We start from the raw sequence: 18,235 nt of genomic DNA on the forward strand, positions 1-18,235 counted from the left end.
TTACACTGCGCTGCCAGAGAGGGGCCACCACGAGCCGTCCACCTACCGTAGAGCGGGGAGGTCCACCACAGTCAAGATACACGGTGCACACACAAGACACAAAGCAGGAGGAGGAGGAGAGCAAAGAGAAGAGGAAGAGGTTGAACTCACAGACACCAGTGAGGGATTACACAACAGAGGTGGTCAACAACACTGCAGGGGCGGGGAGGAGAATTGACACACAAACTCACCATGGCCATCCATGATCCGTATTATTTCTTTGAAACATACTTTTACACATCTATGTTTTTAGTGAGAGTAACTGCTGTCTTTAATTAGCAGTGATTTGGTGCAACAAATGATATCGGCAAACACAAACAACTAGGGTTGTAAAATGACCCCCTTTTGCAAATTCAGCTCCCAAATAACTAATTTATTTTGCATTGGATGTGTGATTTTGCCTGAGCCTGCACAGCTATTTTTTTTTTTTGAAACTCCATAGCCAGTTCTCCACGGCAATCTTGTTTTAATTAGAAAAACAGCATTTGAAAAGTGCTACATTATCCCGACTAGCATGCGCCAGTGTGTCATTTCTCTCACTGCTCCCAAAGCACAAAAAAGGTACAATGCAATCACATCTCTCACAAATACAGAATATAGTAGCAGAGGAATTTGAGACAAAGAAGTGGGAATGAGCAGCTGGGATGAGGGTAGTTACAGGTTTGGTTATGGTTTAGAATATCCTTTCCTTTCCTGAACTGTCCAGTTTTGATACACAATTAAAAAACAATTAAATCTTTCTTGTCCTAAAACTGCCAAAAAAGTTGAAGGATCACACAATGTTAAATACATTGCATGAAAGTTTGAGGCTAATCTCACTTCTCAAGGCCAGTGCAAAGGGGAGGACATATCTAGTCTGATCTTTAACTGTCTGCTCCAAACTGAAAGTGACCCTGAGAGTTGGTTCAAGAGTTCGGACACAGTAACACGAAAAGGCACACAGGGTTCCAGGTACTGGGTACCTTAATAATTCTATTTTAGGGGAAATGAAGCACATCAGGTGGGGGTGCGGTGGCGCAGTGGGTTGGACCGCGGTTGTGCTCTCTGGTGGGTCTAGGGTTCGGGTCCCGCTTGGGGTGCCTTGCAACGGGCTGGCGTACCGTCCTGGGTGTGTCCCCTCCGGCCTTACGCCCTGTGTTATCGGGTAGGCTCCGGTTCCCCGCGACCCCGTATGGGACAAGCGGTTCTGAAAATGTGTGTGTGTGTCTGTGTGTGTGTGTGTGAAGCACCTCAGTAAAACAGAGACTGAGACCAGAGAGTTCAAAGGGTCAGGGATGGAGAAACAGCAGCTAAATTCAGATGAGGAGAAGTGTGTTAGGTATGGCTTTTGGCATTAGGGACAGATGGCTGGGTAGGAGGGGCCTTTTTTGGTAGCCATACCTCGCCTCCCTTCATGTTCTTTAACCCCATGTCGCCTTTCCCCTTTTTTCCCTTCTTCTTGTTCTTCTTCTTGCAGCAGCACTTCTTGATGATGCAGAAGCAGCAGGTAAGGATGAGGAGGGCAGCCACAACGGCAATGGCGATGATGGCCCAGGGTGGCACTGATTTGGGGGGAATGGAGGGAAGGTTAATCATCCCATTGTCAGGGAGTTCACACAGCACTCTCCTGGTCAGACCTGGATGAACCAGGGTTCTATTGGCACAGGGTGTTGCGTAAACAAGTGCATTTTGACGTAAATGTAATTCCAGGGAGTGCCCTGGGGAGGACTGGTTCTTGTAATTGCACCCACTGAAGATCAATATCGAATCATGGGTTAGGTGGGTAGGGGGTTAATTTGAATGTCAAAGTCTGGCAGGGACAGAGCAAATCAAATTAAGAGTATCAGATTTTTAGTAGGCTGTCAGTTCTGAATAAACTTTACAACCGTTCCTCGATGTGTATGGGAGGGGATATGTAACATTTATTGGTTGAAGGCAGGAAGTCAAGATGACTGAAACACTCACTTGGGATCTTGCCAATCTCATTGACAAACTTGTTTTTGATCTCCTCGAAGAAATCATTTTTGTTGACCGGCCCACCAGACTCAGTGGAATTGTCAGCTGCAGTGGAAACTGCTGGAGCAGGGGCTGCCGTCATTGTGGTGGCACCGGTGGGCTCAGGCCCCACCATGGCCTCTGGCTTCTTCTTGAACAAGTTCCACTTCATGCTCAATGGCTAGGTCACAGTCCCTGCAAGGGAGAAAGTGGGTGGGCAGCATGTCAAAACCAGTTGCATATGGTTTTAACATGTTATACATATATCAGTACTGCATTGAACAAAGTTTTATAAAAACCTAGGGAATCTTACAGATGAGACATAAGAAATAAATTTTAAAAAATTAAATAATAATAACAAAAAAACACACATTAAGAAGCCTACCCAAGAATTTAAAGTCTAAAAACTCATATCCTAATGTAAACTATTTCACATTTGCAAACTGGTTTTACTGTGTTAACTAAAATTGTGATATGATGACATGACACAAATTATTAATTAAAGACAATGATCACAATGTGTTTTCCCGGAAACCACATTTTAGTTGATGTTAATTTTAAAAGACAATTAATGATGACTCATCCATGGAATTCTGTGTACCAGGGCAATGGAGTAGATTGGGTAAGTTAGAGAATTATATACATATGCTAGAAGCACTGAAGCAAATAATGATTTTCATTGTTTTTTTTTTTCTTTTTTTTTCCAGTTTATTTTTATATAATAAGGTCTGTTCCCTAAGCAATATCACAATGCGGGATCAGTCAACATTTATCATTGAGGTGTGGTGGTGTAGAAGGTCGAACTCTGAGTCCATCCTCAACACTTAGGTCAGTGGAGACAGATTCTTTCAAGCTGGCCAGACAAAGGACTTGGTGAAAAAAACAAATGTTTTAATCACTCTGCTGCTTCAGCAGTCCAGTCCCAGTCACTCTCAGCTGGGGGTGAGGGATTGTGAATAATTTAAGGAAAGATGTTCCACCAGGGTAAGCCTTTTTTAATAATTTATAGCATTCGGCTGCGGAATAGCTTTTTGCTTCTGTTGCATAAGTAGACATTTCAGAAGCACAGGAAGTTTGAGTATGAAAAAGGTGATGGTGGTTGGGAGGTGAGGTTATGGTGCTTGAAATCGAGTTGACAAAACTTTCACCAGGAGGATTTTAACTGGTTTACTCAACAGTATGCGGCTAATGTATCTGGGTTCAGTTCACCTGTTTGTTGTATAACCATGCTTTCAGCAACCGAAAAAAAAAAAAAAAAATGCTTCTGATGGCATATAGAGACAATCGTTTATTCTTAACATGGCTGATTATTTATGATCAGTAAGATTCACCTTTCTTAGATTCCCACCTCCTTATCATGGATCCCACAAGGATTCACTGCATCAATACCTTAAGAATATCTTTATTTTCCCCAAGAGTTCCAGATGTCATTTTGGTATATAGTACTGATGAATAATAGGATTTGTAATGATCTGTTAATGATCAGTTTAGACAAGTTCACAAAACATCAAGTACATTGATTCAAGTTAGGTTTTTCTGAGCATTATGATTCTTTGAGTACACACAAGTAATTGAGCAAAAAATATTACGTCGCACATAAATATGAAGACATGCACTAATGAAAGCCTCTGTTAATCAAAAGTCAATAACTTACTTATCCTCAGAGGAAGTTTTGAAATTACCAGCAGGATGAACATGGTTGCCATGTAACATTCACGCATTCAGCTGACTCTTTTTTTCCTAAAGTGACTTATGATGTTGACCTACCTACAGTTATTCACCCATTTGTACAGCTGGGTAATTTTATCTGAGCAATTCAGGGTGAGTACCTTGCTTAAGGGTACTAAAGCTGCAGGTTAGACTTGAACTTGTGATGTTCAGTCCAAAAGCAGCTGTTGCCACAGCGAACACTGATGAACCTGAAATACCTCTGTTTGTTCACTGCAAAGGACAACTATCATCCACACAGTTCTGTTGTACATACCTCTTTACAGGGCATAGGGCAAAAACAGGCAAACAACATATTTCCAGTAAAAAGCCTTTGAACTACATCGAGAGCATGGCCCTTTCTGTAGACAGCCTCCCCAGCCTCAGTACAATTACTAAACTGCAAGGTAAAAGTGTGTGATCAGAAGAAAAGAAAAAGCCGGGTGAAATTTAGTCATCAAACAATTTTGGACTCAAAGTGGTGGCTTACAATTTCTAAAGTTAAGAGTTGCTCATGTCGAAAAAAAATCACACAAGTTATGTCCTAGATTATATGAAACCACTCTGTCTTATATATCTTCTAATGTATCGCCAAAATTCAGTTTAGTAAGGTTTTCAGACAAGGATAAATCAAAAATCGGAAACGTGTTATTGCACTGTTTGCCTATGCCTCATTTATTCCTGCTTAATCTCTTGATCTCACACAACCATCAAGACAAAAAAAACATTTATCTGGCCTGCTCTAGTAATCACAGGTTGACTTTTTGAAGACCTGCTGAGATGGTCTGGCTGAGGTCTCACATGGACAGCTCACAGAGATACCTGCATCACGGCCATAGTGTTGATGCACTGCTGTTTTTGCTGATTTTATACATCTCCCAGGGTCTCTCTTTGGCTGATAAGCAGGGTGAAACACACAAACCCAGTCTGTAATGATGGAGAGTAGCCCGCTAACATCACAGTGTGTCCAGAACAGAGCTTTTAACAAAAACGACGGTGCAATTGTCTGGTTCTGGGGTAGGAGATCTGTTTGTCACCTTGGCGCCTCAGTTAAATTGAATCTGGGTTTACAGAGATACGGTGGCCACACTTGGGTTTAATCGGCTTCTGGGTTGGTTGAGTATGAGGCCAAAATGGGCTCAGCCATTTACTCTAAGCATCAGCCCCTGCTTTTAGGGCCATTGCCAGCATTGAGAAGGACAAAGTCACAAGGAAACTGCAACAGACAGCACCTTCTGAACAGTATTGAAAAATATGGTTAGAAACAGTTTTGCAGAATTTTTACACCATTCCTTTCACAGGTTCAAATTCTACCTACTACAACAATAAACAAAAATTACCCATGAGTGAATAAGTGTCGCTAGAAAACATTTTAGGTTGCTCTGGGAAGAAGCATCAGCTAAATGAATAAATTACACATGGAAAAGAATTGCTGTAGCAGGCACTTCTGTAGACTATGCTCCAAGTAATTATTGCTCATTTCCTTAGCTGATGTTGTGACTGACAGCAGCTTTTTTATATTTAACCCATTTAACTAGAGCAGCTCATTGTAAGAGTGTTTATGCATGGTGCTACAGTGTTCATCATCCTTGTGCTCTCTGAGTAGTTACTGACCATCACATGACCTAAAATATTCAAAACTCACTTCAAACCTGACATCAGTTCTCTGTGCAAAGTTCATGTGGCCTCCCCTCCTATTGGGACTCTTTTCACAGCGATGTTTGTATGTGTGGTTTCTGCTGGAGGCACACCCATGACAGCACTCCAAAGTCCCAGAATGCACTTTCCTGTGGTTATGCTGACCCCTAACGGCAGACTCAAGGGACAGCCTGCGTACGCCTCATCTGGAATGGTTTTTGTGTCATGTTCATTTTGTGTCCTCCGCCCTCACATATACTAGATGTTCAGATAAAAGCCATCTTCAGAAGAAGTGAAGGTGCTGCAACTTTTTTGAGTTTGAGAAGTGGAAAGGATAATGTATAATGTGCAGTTTTCAATCGAAAGGTTGCTGTAGAAGTCCAGTACGGGGAGCTGTGAAGATCCCACATGTCAGAACATATTTCTGACACTCCAACATTAAGAAAAAGCAAAACACACTCCAGGTATTTCTGCCAGTGCAGCTAAGCACTAGAAAGCATCAGGTAAACTTCACTGGCAATATAGGGTTCTACAAGAATATATTGTATTATTTCTCTTATGCAGCCCTCCACCAAATTACACGTAACAAACATCTCATATTAGCCATTTAAACAGGTATACAATTCCACTGATGTGATTATGAGCGACATAACATGTAATTGGATCTGTTGTATTTGAGATTCGGATGTCCTAGAAATCCATACCAGTGTGTAAAGGTGGGGGAGGTGGCATTAGGCGTACAGGGAGTGATGGGAGATTGATTATGTGACGGTGAAAATCAGTGTTGTGTGAATGGCTGAGGCCAGCCAGGGAAACTTCAACCTTTTTACCATAGCAGTGCTGCATGCGTCTACAGTTTAGTGGGATGAGCAGGAAGAGGACAACTGGTGGTATAGTAATCAGAGCTGCTGCTTTTGGCCCCAAAAGTAGCAGGTTCAACTCCTCCCTTGCCCTGTTGTAGCATGGAGTAAGGGACTTACCCTAAAATTGGTTGGCTGTATAAATAAGTAGCTTAACACTGTATGTTGTTCTGGTGCAGCGTTGAAACGATTGTTCAAATGACATCTAAAATATCCTTCTCCTTTATACAGAAAAAAATGCTTTTCGCATGTACTTTCAAATTGTTTTGATCAACATATAATCTAAATGTTTCATTCAGCCAATTATATTTACAGTGAAGCATTAGCATAGACATCTGCACTGTGGAGTTCAAACCTACAGAACACTATAATTTATTATAAACAGAAGTCACTCTGCCCTTGGCCAGATGGGATCAAGTGGTCAACCTTGTTCAAGCATATGTAAAGCAGTTTAGATCAGTTAAAACTGCAGTCCTCCTGCACCCTTATAGTTTCCTGACCATGACTCTGGTAAATCCTATGGATTCTCTCAGTGTATAAAGTCGAGAGGATTAAACTGCACCAACCTTAGATATTTCGTTGAGACTCTACTAACATGGGATGCAATGCTACTTGCTCTTAAGAGTTCTGAATTTATTATTATTCTTTTTGCAGGGTTGCATGCTATAAATGTGCATATGCGAACTTATAAAACCCATTAGAACTACAGCTATGGGAAGTAGGGGGGGAAGCCAGAGAGGGTAACAAATTATTAATAAAGACAAGAAAGTTAGGGGGTTACAGGGAAAGCTCGTGATTGAAGTGCTGTCCTTTGTTTTTCCATGACAACTCGCCATGTTGTTTTCCGCCACCAAATCAATAGCCTAAGTGTTTTCCCACAATGTCTTTGTGTCAAGAGTGCTATTCATATAGGCAGTACAAGTAACAAAGGGCTGAATCTTACATTTTCCAGTTAAATGTTTATTTCACTTTATAAAATACTGCAGTGTTTTTTTTGCAAGAACTAACACGAGTGAGACCAGAATTTGACTTACCATCATTCATAATGAATAGTTTAAGGCTTTGTCTGGCTGAATACATTAGAACTGAGATAAGTAATTAAATTCAAACAATTTAAAGGAATGTAGTTCGTATATCAAAGTGGTGGTGGTGGGGAGGTTCATATGGGTGAGTGAATGCATGAATAATAAATAGGTTTATATCTCCCAAAGAAAACATCATGGGTAGTCAGTGAAGCTGAGTTTCTTTTGACCAGCGAAAATGTCACGGGTTTTAATCACTGCTCTTGCTATAACCTCTTTGTAAGTTACCTTGGACAAAGCAATCAGTTAGACTGAAAACTACAGTATGACTATGTGACCTGTACACCATATTAATCCATGTGCTAACATACACAGATGGTAGGATTCCTTAGCTTGGGAACTAGTGGCTTCAATAATAATAATAATAATAATACTATAAAACACTGGCTTAGTCTTTCTGTAATTCAAGATAAGAAGTTTGAATTCATTTTTTGCTTTCAGCACCCCAGTTCTGATGTGCCCCCATCTTTCATCTCCAGCTGTGGCTGCTGTGTAAATGGGAGAACCATATGGACCATCTGGTCTTCCTTGATTCGACACTATACCAGTAGTCCAGCAATACAGAGACAGTACTGGATGAGCTGTAAGGATCCTGTTCAGATCATGGTGTATACTTTTCCCTCCCACTGCGATGAACAGATGTCGATATGCCTTATGGCACATTAATATCAGATTCCTTTTTCACTGCAATTGTTGAGGAAGGGTAACAGTAAAGTGCAGCAGCAGTATTTCAATACAGGCAAATGGCACAAAAAAACCACATGAAAACTATGCTGTCTCTTAGAAGGTGATTCAGACAAAACAAATTAAGCCATGAATTTCAAACACTAATGTAATACACCCAGTAACTCGATAAGCAAAATACACTCCTCTGTGACACCTGTGTATTTCGCATAATTTTTTCGTTGCTGTTCTCAGCAGTTTTGTAGAAATGAAAGATGTATTATGAATTTCTTGCTGGGATGTGGAGAGGGGAAAACTATACATTTTAGTAAGCTTGTTACATTATATATGTGCCACGACTGATGTTTTAGAAACAAAAGCTTACTCAGCATTCATCCCCAACCCAGTGCATTCCTCTCGCTACATGCAATCAAGGTGAAATCACTTAACGCTTTAAGTAATAGCAAAAGCCACAAACATAGAAACAGTGGTGGGAAATTTGTGTTGTTTATGTCTGTCTTAGTATACAGTAAAGTGTGAAATCTGTAAGTTTCTCTGTTTAGATATTTAGAAGGAAAGAAATTAAATATGGTGATATCAGTATGGAGCAGAGGTCCACTGAGGGTTGGGAGTGGCTGATTAACACGCTGGTCAGTTTTCTCCCTTAATAACCTTGGGACAACGCACAGTTGCATGGCAGCTGTTCAATTACCCCACAACAAGTGTCCTGACAATAGATAATTAAGAGTGTGGCCAAGTCCCTTTTGTCCTGCTCCGGGTCTGACAACGTGCTTGTGCGTAGCACTGCAAAGCTTCTTGCCTCGCTGTGCCATTGCCCCAAGCTTCCTGCCCTGCCGTAGCACATCACAGAACCCGATTATCATCCACTTGCCCTTTTGGGCTGCCCTGCAAAACAGACTATTTGCTGCCAAGCTCCACCACCTCTTGCAGTTACGTGACAAACACATTTTTAACAGTTTTGCTGCCCTTTTAAAAACGATTGAAAGGTTATGGGTGGCTACTCATGTTTGGTGGATTAGGACCCTCTGCGACTGATGATGGAGCAAAGAAGATTTAGCCAAGCAAACCCAGGTTTGCCATTAGGAAGCTAAAATGTATACACCTTGAAAGTGGTGCTCTATCAAAGCCACCGAAATGGCCAGGTCACCACGATTGGAGTGACAAACATCAATAGCAGCAAGCACAGATATTGATTTTAAAGGGTAGGGTTTAGTGTGTCCCAAAACTGATTTAATATGCAATCTTCAGTGCAGTGACCCTCCAAAATTATCTAAATTTATCTGGTGGGTGGGAGGGGTTGGGGTCTCTGTCCTGGTGTTGGCTGGGACATTGTGCTCCTGACAGTCCTCCAGGTGACAGTGTCACAGAAGACTTTCCCCTGGGTCATCAGAGAGACAAAGCAGGTAGAAGCACAGAAATGAAATATGAATCAGAGCATGAAATGAAAACAATAATTGGCCATTAAATTCATTTATGCTTTGGGAAAACTGAAGGACTTCATGCAAGAACAGCACTGAAAAGAGTGCACCTTCAACACCAGAAAAGGACATTTTAGTCATTTACAGTGATGTTCTGTCTCTACATGAAAAAATAAAATAAAACAAGCACACACACACACACACACACACACAGGGAGCGGAGCCTAACCCGGCAACACATGGCATAAGGCTGGAGGGGAAGAGGACACACCCAGGACGGGACGCCAGTCCGTCACAAGGCACCCCAAGCGGGACTCAAACCCCAGACCCACTGGAGAGCAGGATCCAGTCCAACCCACTGTGCCACCATTCTCCCCCTTTAAAATAAAATAAAATAACATAAAATAAATACTTCAAATGATTATAAACAGAAAATATATAGTGCATATGCTCTAACTGCATATTCATGAATTATGTCGTTTTAACGTTACATTTAGGGCTGTACTTCATTTTCACATTTTCATCTTGTAGTGAACAGTGTTGTGCTAGTTCTGTGAAAACTCCACAGATTAAATTTGATTGTACAGTGTAAAGTACTGAATGACAACATTATTGGCATGGTGGGGGGTGCAGTGGCACAGTGGGCTTGGCGGGGTCCTGCTTTCTGGCAGGTATGGGGTTCGAGTCCCGCTTGGGATGCCCTGTGATGGACTGGTGTCCCATCCTGGGTGTGTCCTCTCCTCTTCCAGTCTTATACCCTGTATTGCAGGTTAGGCTCAGTTTGTTGCGACCCCCGCTTGGGACAAGCGGTTTTAGACAGTGTGTGTGTGTGTGTGTGTGTATGTATCATTGGCATTACAGAGGGAAGTATGTTATGGTTTGCAGACACATCATACAGTAAAACCCCTGAGTTCTACAGCAGGTGCAGGACAGCTGGTTATGGTTTTACCCTTTTTATTCAAACTCCAGCTAAGTTCAATCAATAGAACTTGGTCTTTCATAATTTAAGATGTTGACCCAGAATAAATGGGTTTGCAAATGCTTCTGAACAAGCAAGGCAACAAATTGCCTGATTTTAACCATTTTAATGCAGCTAGTAGTATAAAGTTCTTGAGTGAGCTGGAGAAACTTGAAGTTCACCAGCATGTGGATCTTGGAACCTCCTTTCCCTTCTTAACCACCACACAGGCTTCAGCTCAAACTTAAATTATTTGTTCTCATGACCATAATATACAGGATGTATCCTTGAGGTGTTTTCAGAGTTAGCTTTTACCTTGCACAGTACTGCACTCTTGTTGGAACCGAAAGGTTGCACTAAGGTTTAACAGGATTACAGCAGATGTACTTCCTGCCATTCTCCATTTTCCTTCCGAAGGTGAGGTACGGAGGTGCATACTGATCAGCAGTTTTTGCCCATCTGAATTTGAATGAGATTTTCTACAATTACCATCAGACATGTCTGAGAAGATTAACCCCCCCCAATAATTCTGAGTAAGCTTTCAAAAGGTGCATATGGTATTTTGGGATTTCATATATTACCTTTCCTATTGATTTTGAAAACTATGTCAAAATGTAAACCTTGTACTGACCTCTCACAAAAGGTTTTTTTTTTCTTTCTTTTTTTCTATTGTTAGCCTGCAAAGGTGGGTAACAACATATTCTTTCTACAATGTCAAAGTAATTAATGTTATTTAAAGATAAACACATTTATAGAGATGCCACTCTGGCTACTGACACTCTAAGACAATGTTTTCTAAAAGAGACTGACAGACAGCAAGAAGAAGACAGATTTTTTAAAAAATGTGTGGATGGATGGATAGCATTTCACAATGGACACTTCACCCCAGCTGTGTTGTAATGTGGGCTAAGTCCTTTTCTGAGCCAGTGTTTTACTTTATTTTCTCCTTTCTCCTGTCTGTGCACTTACGCAGATTTATTTAAAGACTGTGACCATGCATAGGCCCATTGGGCATTTATTGTTACTCTTAATGCTGTTGCTTAGTCCATGCTGTTTTCCAAATGTGTTTACATACAGGAGCTTACAGTTCCTATCCCTAACCTTTTCATTCAGCTCGATATTCTGCTGAGGCATTCAGCCTGTGTTTGAATCATCAGCATTTCAAGGGATACATCTTTGTTAGGAAAAAGCTGTTTCTGTAAAACTGTGTCCTAGTTCCATATTTTCATTATATTCAAAGAAAAAAATGAAATCAAGTAGGTAAACCGTATGACTGCCTAATTTCCTTTTTTACGCCTTTTCTTCTTCACAGTACAGCAGATGATAATATTGCTTCAGACTTAACCGGGTGTTATCTTACTGTATTTCTTTACATATCAGAAATATTTATTTCTTGAATATTTTACTTTATGCACCAAGCACCGTTGTCGGTGGATTACAGATGTAATTTATCTCAATAGCTACATTGGGATTAAATGCTATGAACTAGGAAACTGACAAAGAATAAAGGCAAAAAACTGCTTTGCTGAGTTTTCTAACCCATCGGTGCACTTGAACATGTAGTCCTAATAGTGGATTTTCCAGTTTCTTAATCACTATGTTACTTGATGGCCTGTGAAGAACTCCTTCTTTTGGAATCAGGACACTCCCACTTGTGTTTTATGGAAAATGAACATTCCATAGAATGTGAAAGGTGCCCTTCAGTTCATCAAGATGTGAATGGGATTTGGGCAGGAACTAAATGTTCCATTTCTTCTCTGTGGAAGTGAATCGTTGTTATACAGGACGTGAGTGTCCCCCCATTCTGTACCATTGGAGTCTGGTAAATGTGCTTTAGGAGATGTCAGTTGCCCTTGGGCTCTGTTTCTTAGACAGAGGTGGAGACGTCCCCTGGAAGAAAGGAGTGTATGACTCCACTCCAAATTGGGTGCCAGCTGACGTGACAATCACATCATCCCGGCTGCTGACGCGAAGAGAGGGCTATCAGTCTGTCAGCGAGTGTTCAGAATGCATCTAGTCACTCCCATCAGTGAGGACTCAGTCTAGTCCCCTCCGTCCCTCTCATCCTGCCTCACAGGTGACTTTTGAAGAGAAAATTCACATGCAAGATGAACCATTGTGCTTCAAACAAGGTTTTGCAAGCGGGCTTTTTTATGCTGAAAGCAAATTTAAATAAAGAAAAATAAAAGGTCAATTCATAGTTTCTACTGAGAAATAAGTCTGCAGACTCTTCAGTTTTAGACTGAATAATATTATAAGGTTAATTAAGAAACAATCTAATAGACAGGTCAAGGACCAGAAAAATGTATTTTTAGGGTATAATTATGTGCTGTTCAAATTGTAGTAAAAACAATGAAAGGTACATTTAAACATCCGGGGGTGAGTTCTGACCGCTATCAATCATAACTCAAGATGACCCTGCCATCAAATGGCACTGCGTATAGCTCAGCTGCCCGCCCTGGTTAGCACAGTATTTTGGAGGTGCGGCCACACACACCAGTCACAGGCCTTTTTTTGCTTGCTACGTAGCACGGCATTTAAGACACGGCAGTTCTGCTTAATTAAAAGCTGTAATTAATTAATAGGCAGGATTGCCACTCTCCGGCAGACAGCCTGTGGTGGCTGTCCCACCAGCATGGTTCTTTCCTGAATATTTACAGCTCTAATGACACACTCAGCTGCAAGCCCTGACTTGGTCACAGGAAGCCTGTCGGTGGCACAGGCCCAGATTAGGGTCTTATGGGGCACATTCAGTATTCAGTCAAAAATTTATGGATTAATTAATCATTGGATTATTTCTTGATCTAAAGTAGCAATCCCATCCTATACTGTAGTCATGCTGTGCGTTTTTGTTTTTCTAAACCACTTTACATTAACTGTAGTTAATAACTTAGCACATTTACAGAAGTGGTGCAAGACAAGTATTTTTGTCAAGTGTCCAGGGGCAGAATTATTTCTGCGGATAGAATGATCTTGCATGCAGTTCTTTAAGCTCCGCACAAGATGCTGTAAAAATTCCTCACTATAAACAAAGGAAGAAGATGCTAGGTGTGAGGACGGTATGCTGCATCGAAAAAATACACAAACACATTGCTGAAGTTTGTCAGCCTGGGAAAAATTGGATAGATGTTGCATATTCATAAAGCAGGCCTACATTTGCTCTACCACGCTGGGAAAGCACAAAGGGGACATGTGTTACATACTACCAGGGTGTTGCTGATTGACTGTCAATGGGAAACCTAAGAGCTGTCTTCCCATAAACATTAGGCTCATAATGAATTATTGGTGGACATCACCTCTATTGTTGGAATTAAATTGCAAATTTTGAAAGTACAAGTGCAAAGCAGAAAAAAAAAAGTGCTTTACGATGTGATTTGATTTTTGATTGAATAAATGTGTGAAGGTAAGGAAATTAAATCACTAACAGGAATATACTTTTTTGTATTCAATATGCCAACATTTTAACCAAGGAGTGCTTCAAAAATTAAATGACAAATTAATTTTGTTTTTCTTTTTTCTTTTTTTTTTTCATGTTGAATCTGGCATTCAAGGCATGCAGTAAAACTTACGTAGGATAAATGAAAATTAAAATTGGGCCATCTGGATTTTGTTTTCATCAATGTGCATAAAATGAGAAAGTAAAATTGGAATACCGACTGATATCATTTTCAAATTTGCAATGTAATTTTAATTTTTTGCAGGAGTACACCTCAATGAGCTGGGCCATTGTATATGTACAAATTTAAACTAAAGAATAGTTCCACTGCCCCTGCTATGTTAAAGACCAACATAAATAAAGAAATCAATAAATAAATTGTGAATGTCATTAACAAGAAAGAATAGCAAGGGAAGGAAGAAAAATGCAGGTATGTTTATTCCACAGCACAGGACTTAATACAATATTCTGAACTGGGTATCACAAAATACACAAGGTGTGATTACATCTTGCTTGGAACCCCTAAAATGTTTTATTGCAACCCCATCCAAATACCCCTTGCCCAAGCCTTTTCAAAAGGGGAGATTATAAATTGTCTCATTTCTTCCAACAATAGTGGTTCCTGCTCAGAGCCCAAGGGGACTCATCCTTATCTGTGGCACAGAAGCGAGAAGTTCCCATTGCCCGTAAAAGCCAAGATAAATTACGGGCTCTATACCACCACTTAAATATGCACCCACCCCCCATGACACACACACCCCCAAACCAGCAGGCATAGAAATACACAGACACAGACAAAATGATTAATGGCGCTGACAGAAAGCGAGTGGCGCAATCTGCATAGCTTCAGCTAGAGAGTGACAGAGCCCTCTAACAGCAGTACTGCGGCCTGCCGTCCTCTGGCTCCCGGCATTTCACACAGATTTACCTTCAGAAACTGATGACAGAACTGATGAAACCTGCAAAAACTGTAAACTGCAGCATTTCAGGCACATGAGCTTCAAAGATTCATCTGCAAAAATTCAAGGGCTCCTAGTAATTATTTTAAGACTCTGACTTCTCACTGTAGGAAAACACTGTTTTAGATCTGAATGTTAGTTTACTTGTCCAACATAATAAGATATCTATGTGTCGTATATGATATATATCATGTCATCATATATGATAAATAGATGGGTAATATATAAAAAGATATATATTTTTCAGTTTCCTACTTCAATTTTCTCCAAATTAAATGGATTGCAAACATCTTTCATAAAAACAGGTATGAGTCATACAGTATTCAGTCATAATGACAAGTATTTACAGCTCTGGTATTAATTTAAATAAGCACTGAAAATAAAAGTGAAAATATGTAGTGGTGTGCCGTCAGTTTGTTCTGTGAATATTGCTGCCCTGTGTAGTTGCTGCTTTTTAGAAAGATATAATATGTTAGTATTCAATGCATGAAATGCTCTAAGTCATGCTCCATATGGTCAGCACAATGCTATTGGTACAGCCGGCTACTTATAGTAAAATTCCAATCAATGCAGTAATTGTATAACTTGGAGACAAATGGACCTAGTGAAACACAGTAATTCTCTTAAGAATAGTATTTATTTTCAACAAGATATATTTGTAACTGCAACCATATAAATTGTTTTAACTGTAGAGAGCTGGCACCCAAACGGTGGTGTGCTCTGCGTTATGCCCTGTGCTTCAGGGTTAGGCTCCAGACCACCAAAGCCCTGATTTATGGCAAGTGGTTAACAATGATGAATGAATGATGAATGAATTAACAAACAAATTGATGGATGGATGAAACGAATTAATAAAACTCCTAATTTTCACAAGGAGTGGAAATCATTTTTCCCTTTCAGATAGTTACTTTATCGGATTATTTGTTGATCTGCTACACTAAACACTGTTTAGAAATCAATTAAAATTTTTGTTGTTTAACTGTAGCTTTACATTTTTTTTCCACATTTCAAGACATTTTTCGAGGGAACCTTTATGGGGACAGGGATCGAGCCAAACACCTAGATAAACCTCAGGAAGTGTTTTAAATAGATTAACTTCTAGGTGGAAATGTTTTGTCCTATTAATGATTAAGTCAGGTTAAAGAATCAAAGACTCAAAGTTTGAAGCCATACTGGAAGTTTAATGGGACCAATTTAACTGCCAGCTAATTAATTCCTTAGCTAGCTGCTGCTAGAACCTGTTGAAAAATATTTACGAATCCAGAGCATATTACCAGCTTCCTAATTTAGTTCAAGTTATATTTTCCAAACACATACAATAGAATTCCAGTGGTGCAGTTTGCTGGACCCAGTTTGCCCATGTGCTTTTGTGATGCTAGAATGGCTCAAAGCATGTTCACTGGAAGAAGTGTTAGTCTGTGTTCTCCATCCCAACTCAGTGTGGGTGTGATGCTTTGAGGGATAAATGTAGACTAGGTATTGATTGTAACTGAAAATCTAGAAAAAAAAGAGCACAAAGAAACAAAAGAGTCCTTTACAGTGCCTAGACTGCGTGACTGGATGCAGATTTGATTCCCGTTCAGTCTTTGTGGAGTTTGCATGTTTTCTCCATGTTCTCCAAAAGTAATAATTACTATAATAGTAAAGCACACAGTTCCTGAAAAATATGTTTTCATAAAGTGCACTGTAATGAATTTGTCTCAGCTGAAATTAATGTGATTGTAACATTTAAAAAAGTCCTGATCAAGAAGGAAGAAGAGTTTGATGTTGTGATCACCATAGCATTAAGTTGGAAGCTGTGACCAGTGATATAGCCACCCAGCAAAATGTTGTCCTTGAAACAACTTTTATTTTCGTTTAACACTGAATGGTGATTGGGGGTGCGATGGCATATCGGCTTGGCTGGGGCCTGCTCGCTGGTGGGTCTGGGGTTCGAGTCCTGCTTGGGTTGCTTTGCGACAGACTGGTGTCCCGTCCTGGGTGTGTCCCCTCTCCCTTCAGCCTTGTGCCCTGTGTTGCCAGGTTAGGCTCTGGTTTGCCACGACCCCACTTGGGACAAGTGGTTTCAGACAGTGTGTATGTGTGTGAATGGTGATCAAAGTCAGCCTGGGAGCAACAGCCAATGGGATGTTGCTGCTGAGAGGTCCCTGGTAGAGTCCACATGGAATCAGGCTGAATCCAAACAGCTAATCTCACAGATTTTCAGAGTCATCCAACACTTCTACAAAGGATCTGGAGCACATAATCCCCAAAAACCAAAACAGCGCTCTCATATAACTTGGCTTACAATCTACTGTGTAATTATCATTTCACCAGATAAGAGGGCCGTAAATGCTAGATCTTTGTGCGGGTTTGAAGAAACAATCTTATCATCCATTAAGGAAATTCTCTGGAAAATTACCCAGGAGTGTCTGAGAGCTCGAATGTTTAGCGTAGTTCTGATTCAAAAATGAAAAGGATTGAAGAAGCAGTCAAGTTTTCTTGTTTCTTTTGATGTTCTGTTTATTGTTGTACTAAGTCATTCCCAACTGGTCCTTTGCAAGTTCTTTGGCTTAAATTAATTAAATAAATTCCTTGGTAATCTATGGTAATGATGGCTTTTTTTTTTTCAACATCATCTTTGTCTTCTTAGTCTATACTGAGAACATTCAAGTAGTGACTATTGCATGTGCCCATATGTTACGTATCCAAGTGTTTTCTGAACGTGCTGTGCTCATGAAGGTCTTTCATCCACTGTGGGATCTCTTATCTTCTCAGGCCTCTTTCCTGAGATCACGCTACTGATGGAGCAGAGAATACAGTGATTATGTCATGGAACAGCAAAAAAAATGGTTGCTGATTCAAATTTCAAGAGGAACCCTGGACTTGTACCCTTCAGAAGTACATTTGAAATAAATTACACAATAAAAAATATCTACAAGAATCAGTTTACATGGATGGAAAGAGGAGGACTAAGTGTGTTCTGGGCTATGGACCTGAGGACGTAGTGAAAGACGCAATTTATTTACCCAAGGCTTCAATTTCCAAAAAGTACCTTAAAATCCTTCTGGGGAGAAGGCAGCATTGAACCTTGAATGTTTCCATTTTTGGGTATTTTTTAACTGTCTCTACTCGTCTATCATTAACAATTTAATTAACCTTATTTACACTAATAACTGGAGCACGGTGGTGCAGCCGGTTTGGCTAGGGCCTGCTCTTGCTGGGTCTGGGGTTCAAGCCTTGCCTGGGGTGCTCTGCGGCGAACTGGCGTCCCAACCTGGGTGGTCCCCTCCCTCCTCAGCCTTGTGCCCTGTGTTGCTGGGGTATGATCCAGCTTGCCGCAACCCTGCTCAGGACAAGTGGTTTCAGACTCTCTGTGTGTGTGTGTGTGTGTGTGTGTGTGTGTGTGTGTGTGTTGTGTGTACTACTCTAATAATGGGGGTATGGTGGAAGTGGTGGGTTTGACTGTGTCCTTCTCTCTGGTGGATCTGGGGTTTGAGT

At 40.6% G+C, this 18,235-nt stretch overlaps 1 protein-coding gene across 3 annotated transcripts in view; it reads right to left on the reverse strand.

Annotated features, from left to right (window-relative positions):
* LOC114909057 (synaptotagmin-2-like) overlaps positions 1-18,235 on the reverse strand; it is a 42,309-nt gene that overhangs the window by 12,064 nt on the left and 12,010 nt on the right. For all 3 annotated transcript variants that reach the window (XM_029246457.1, XM_029246458.1, XM_029246456.1), the window contains exons 2-3: positions 1,984-2,208; positions 1,420-1,580 (exon numbers count right to left, since the gene is read on the reverse strand). In XM_029246457.1, the coding sequence (XP_029102290.1) occupies positions 1,420-1,580; positions 1,984-2,185 (363 nt within the window). In that variant the 5' untranslated portion in view covers positions 2,186-2,208. The remainder of the gene's footprint in view (positions 1-1,419; positions 1,581-1,983; positions 2,209-18,235) is intronic.

The sequence above is a fragment of the Scleropages formosus genome, chromosome 19, assembly GCF_900964775.1.
Source record: "Scleropages formosus chromosome 19, fSclFor1.1, whole genome shotgun sequence".
NCBI classification, from domain to species: domain Eukaryota; kingdom Metazoa; phylum Chordata; class Actinopteri; order Osteoglossiformes; family Osteoglossidae; genus Scleropages; species Scleropages formosus.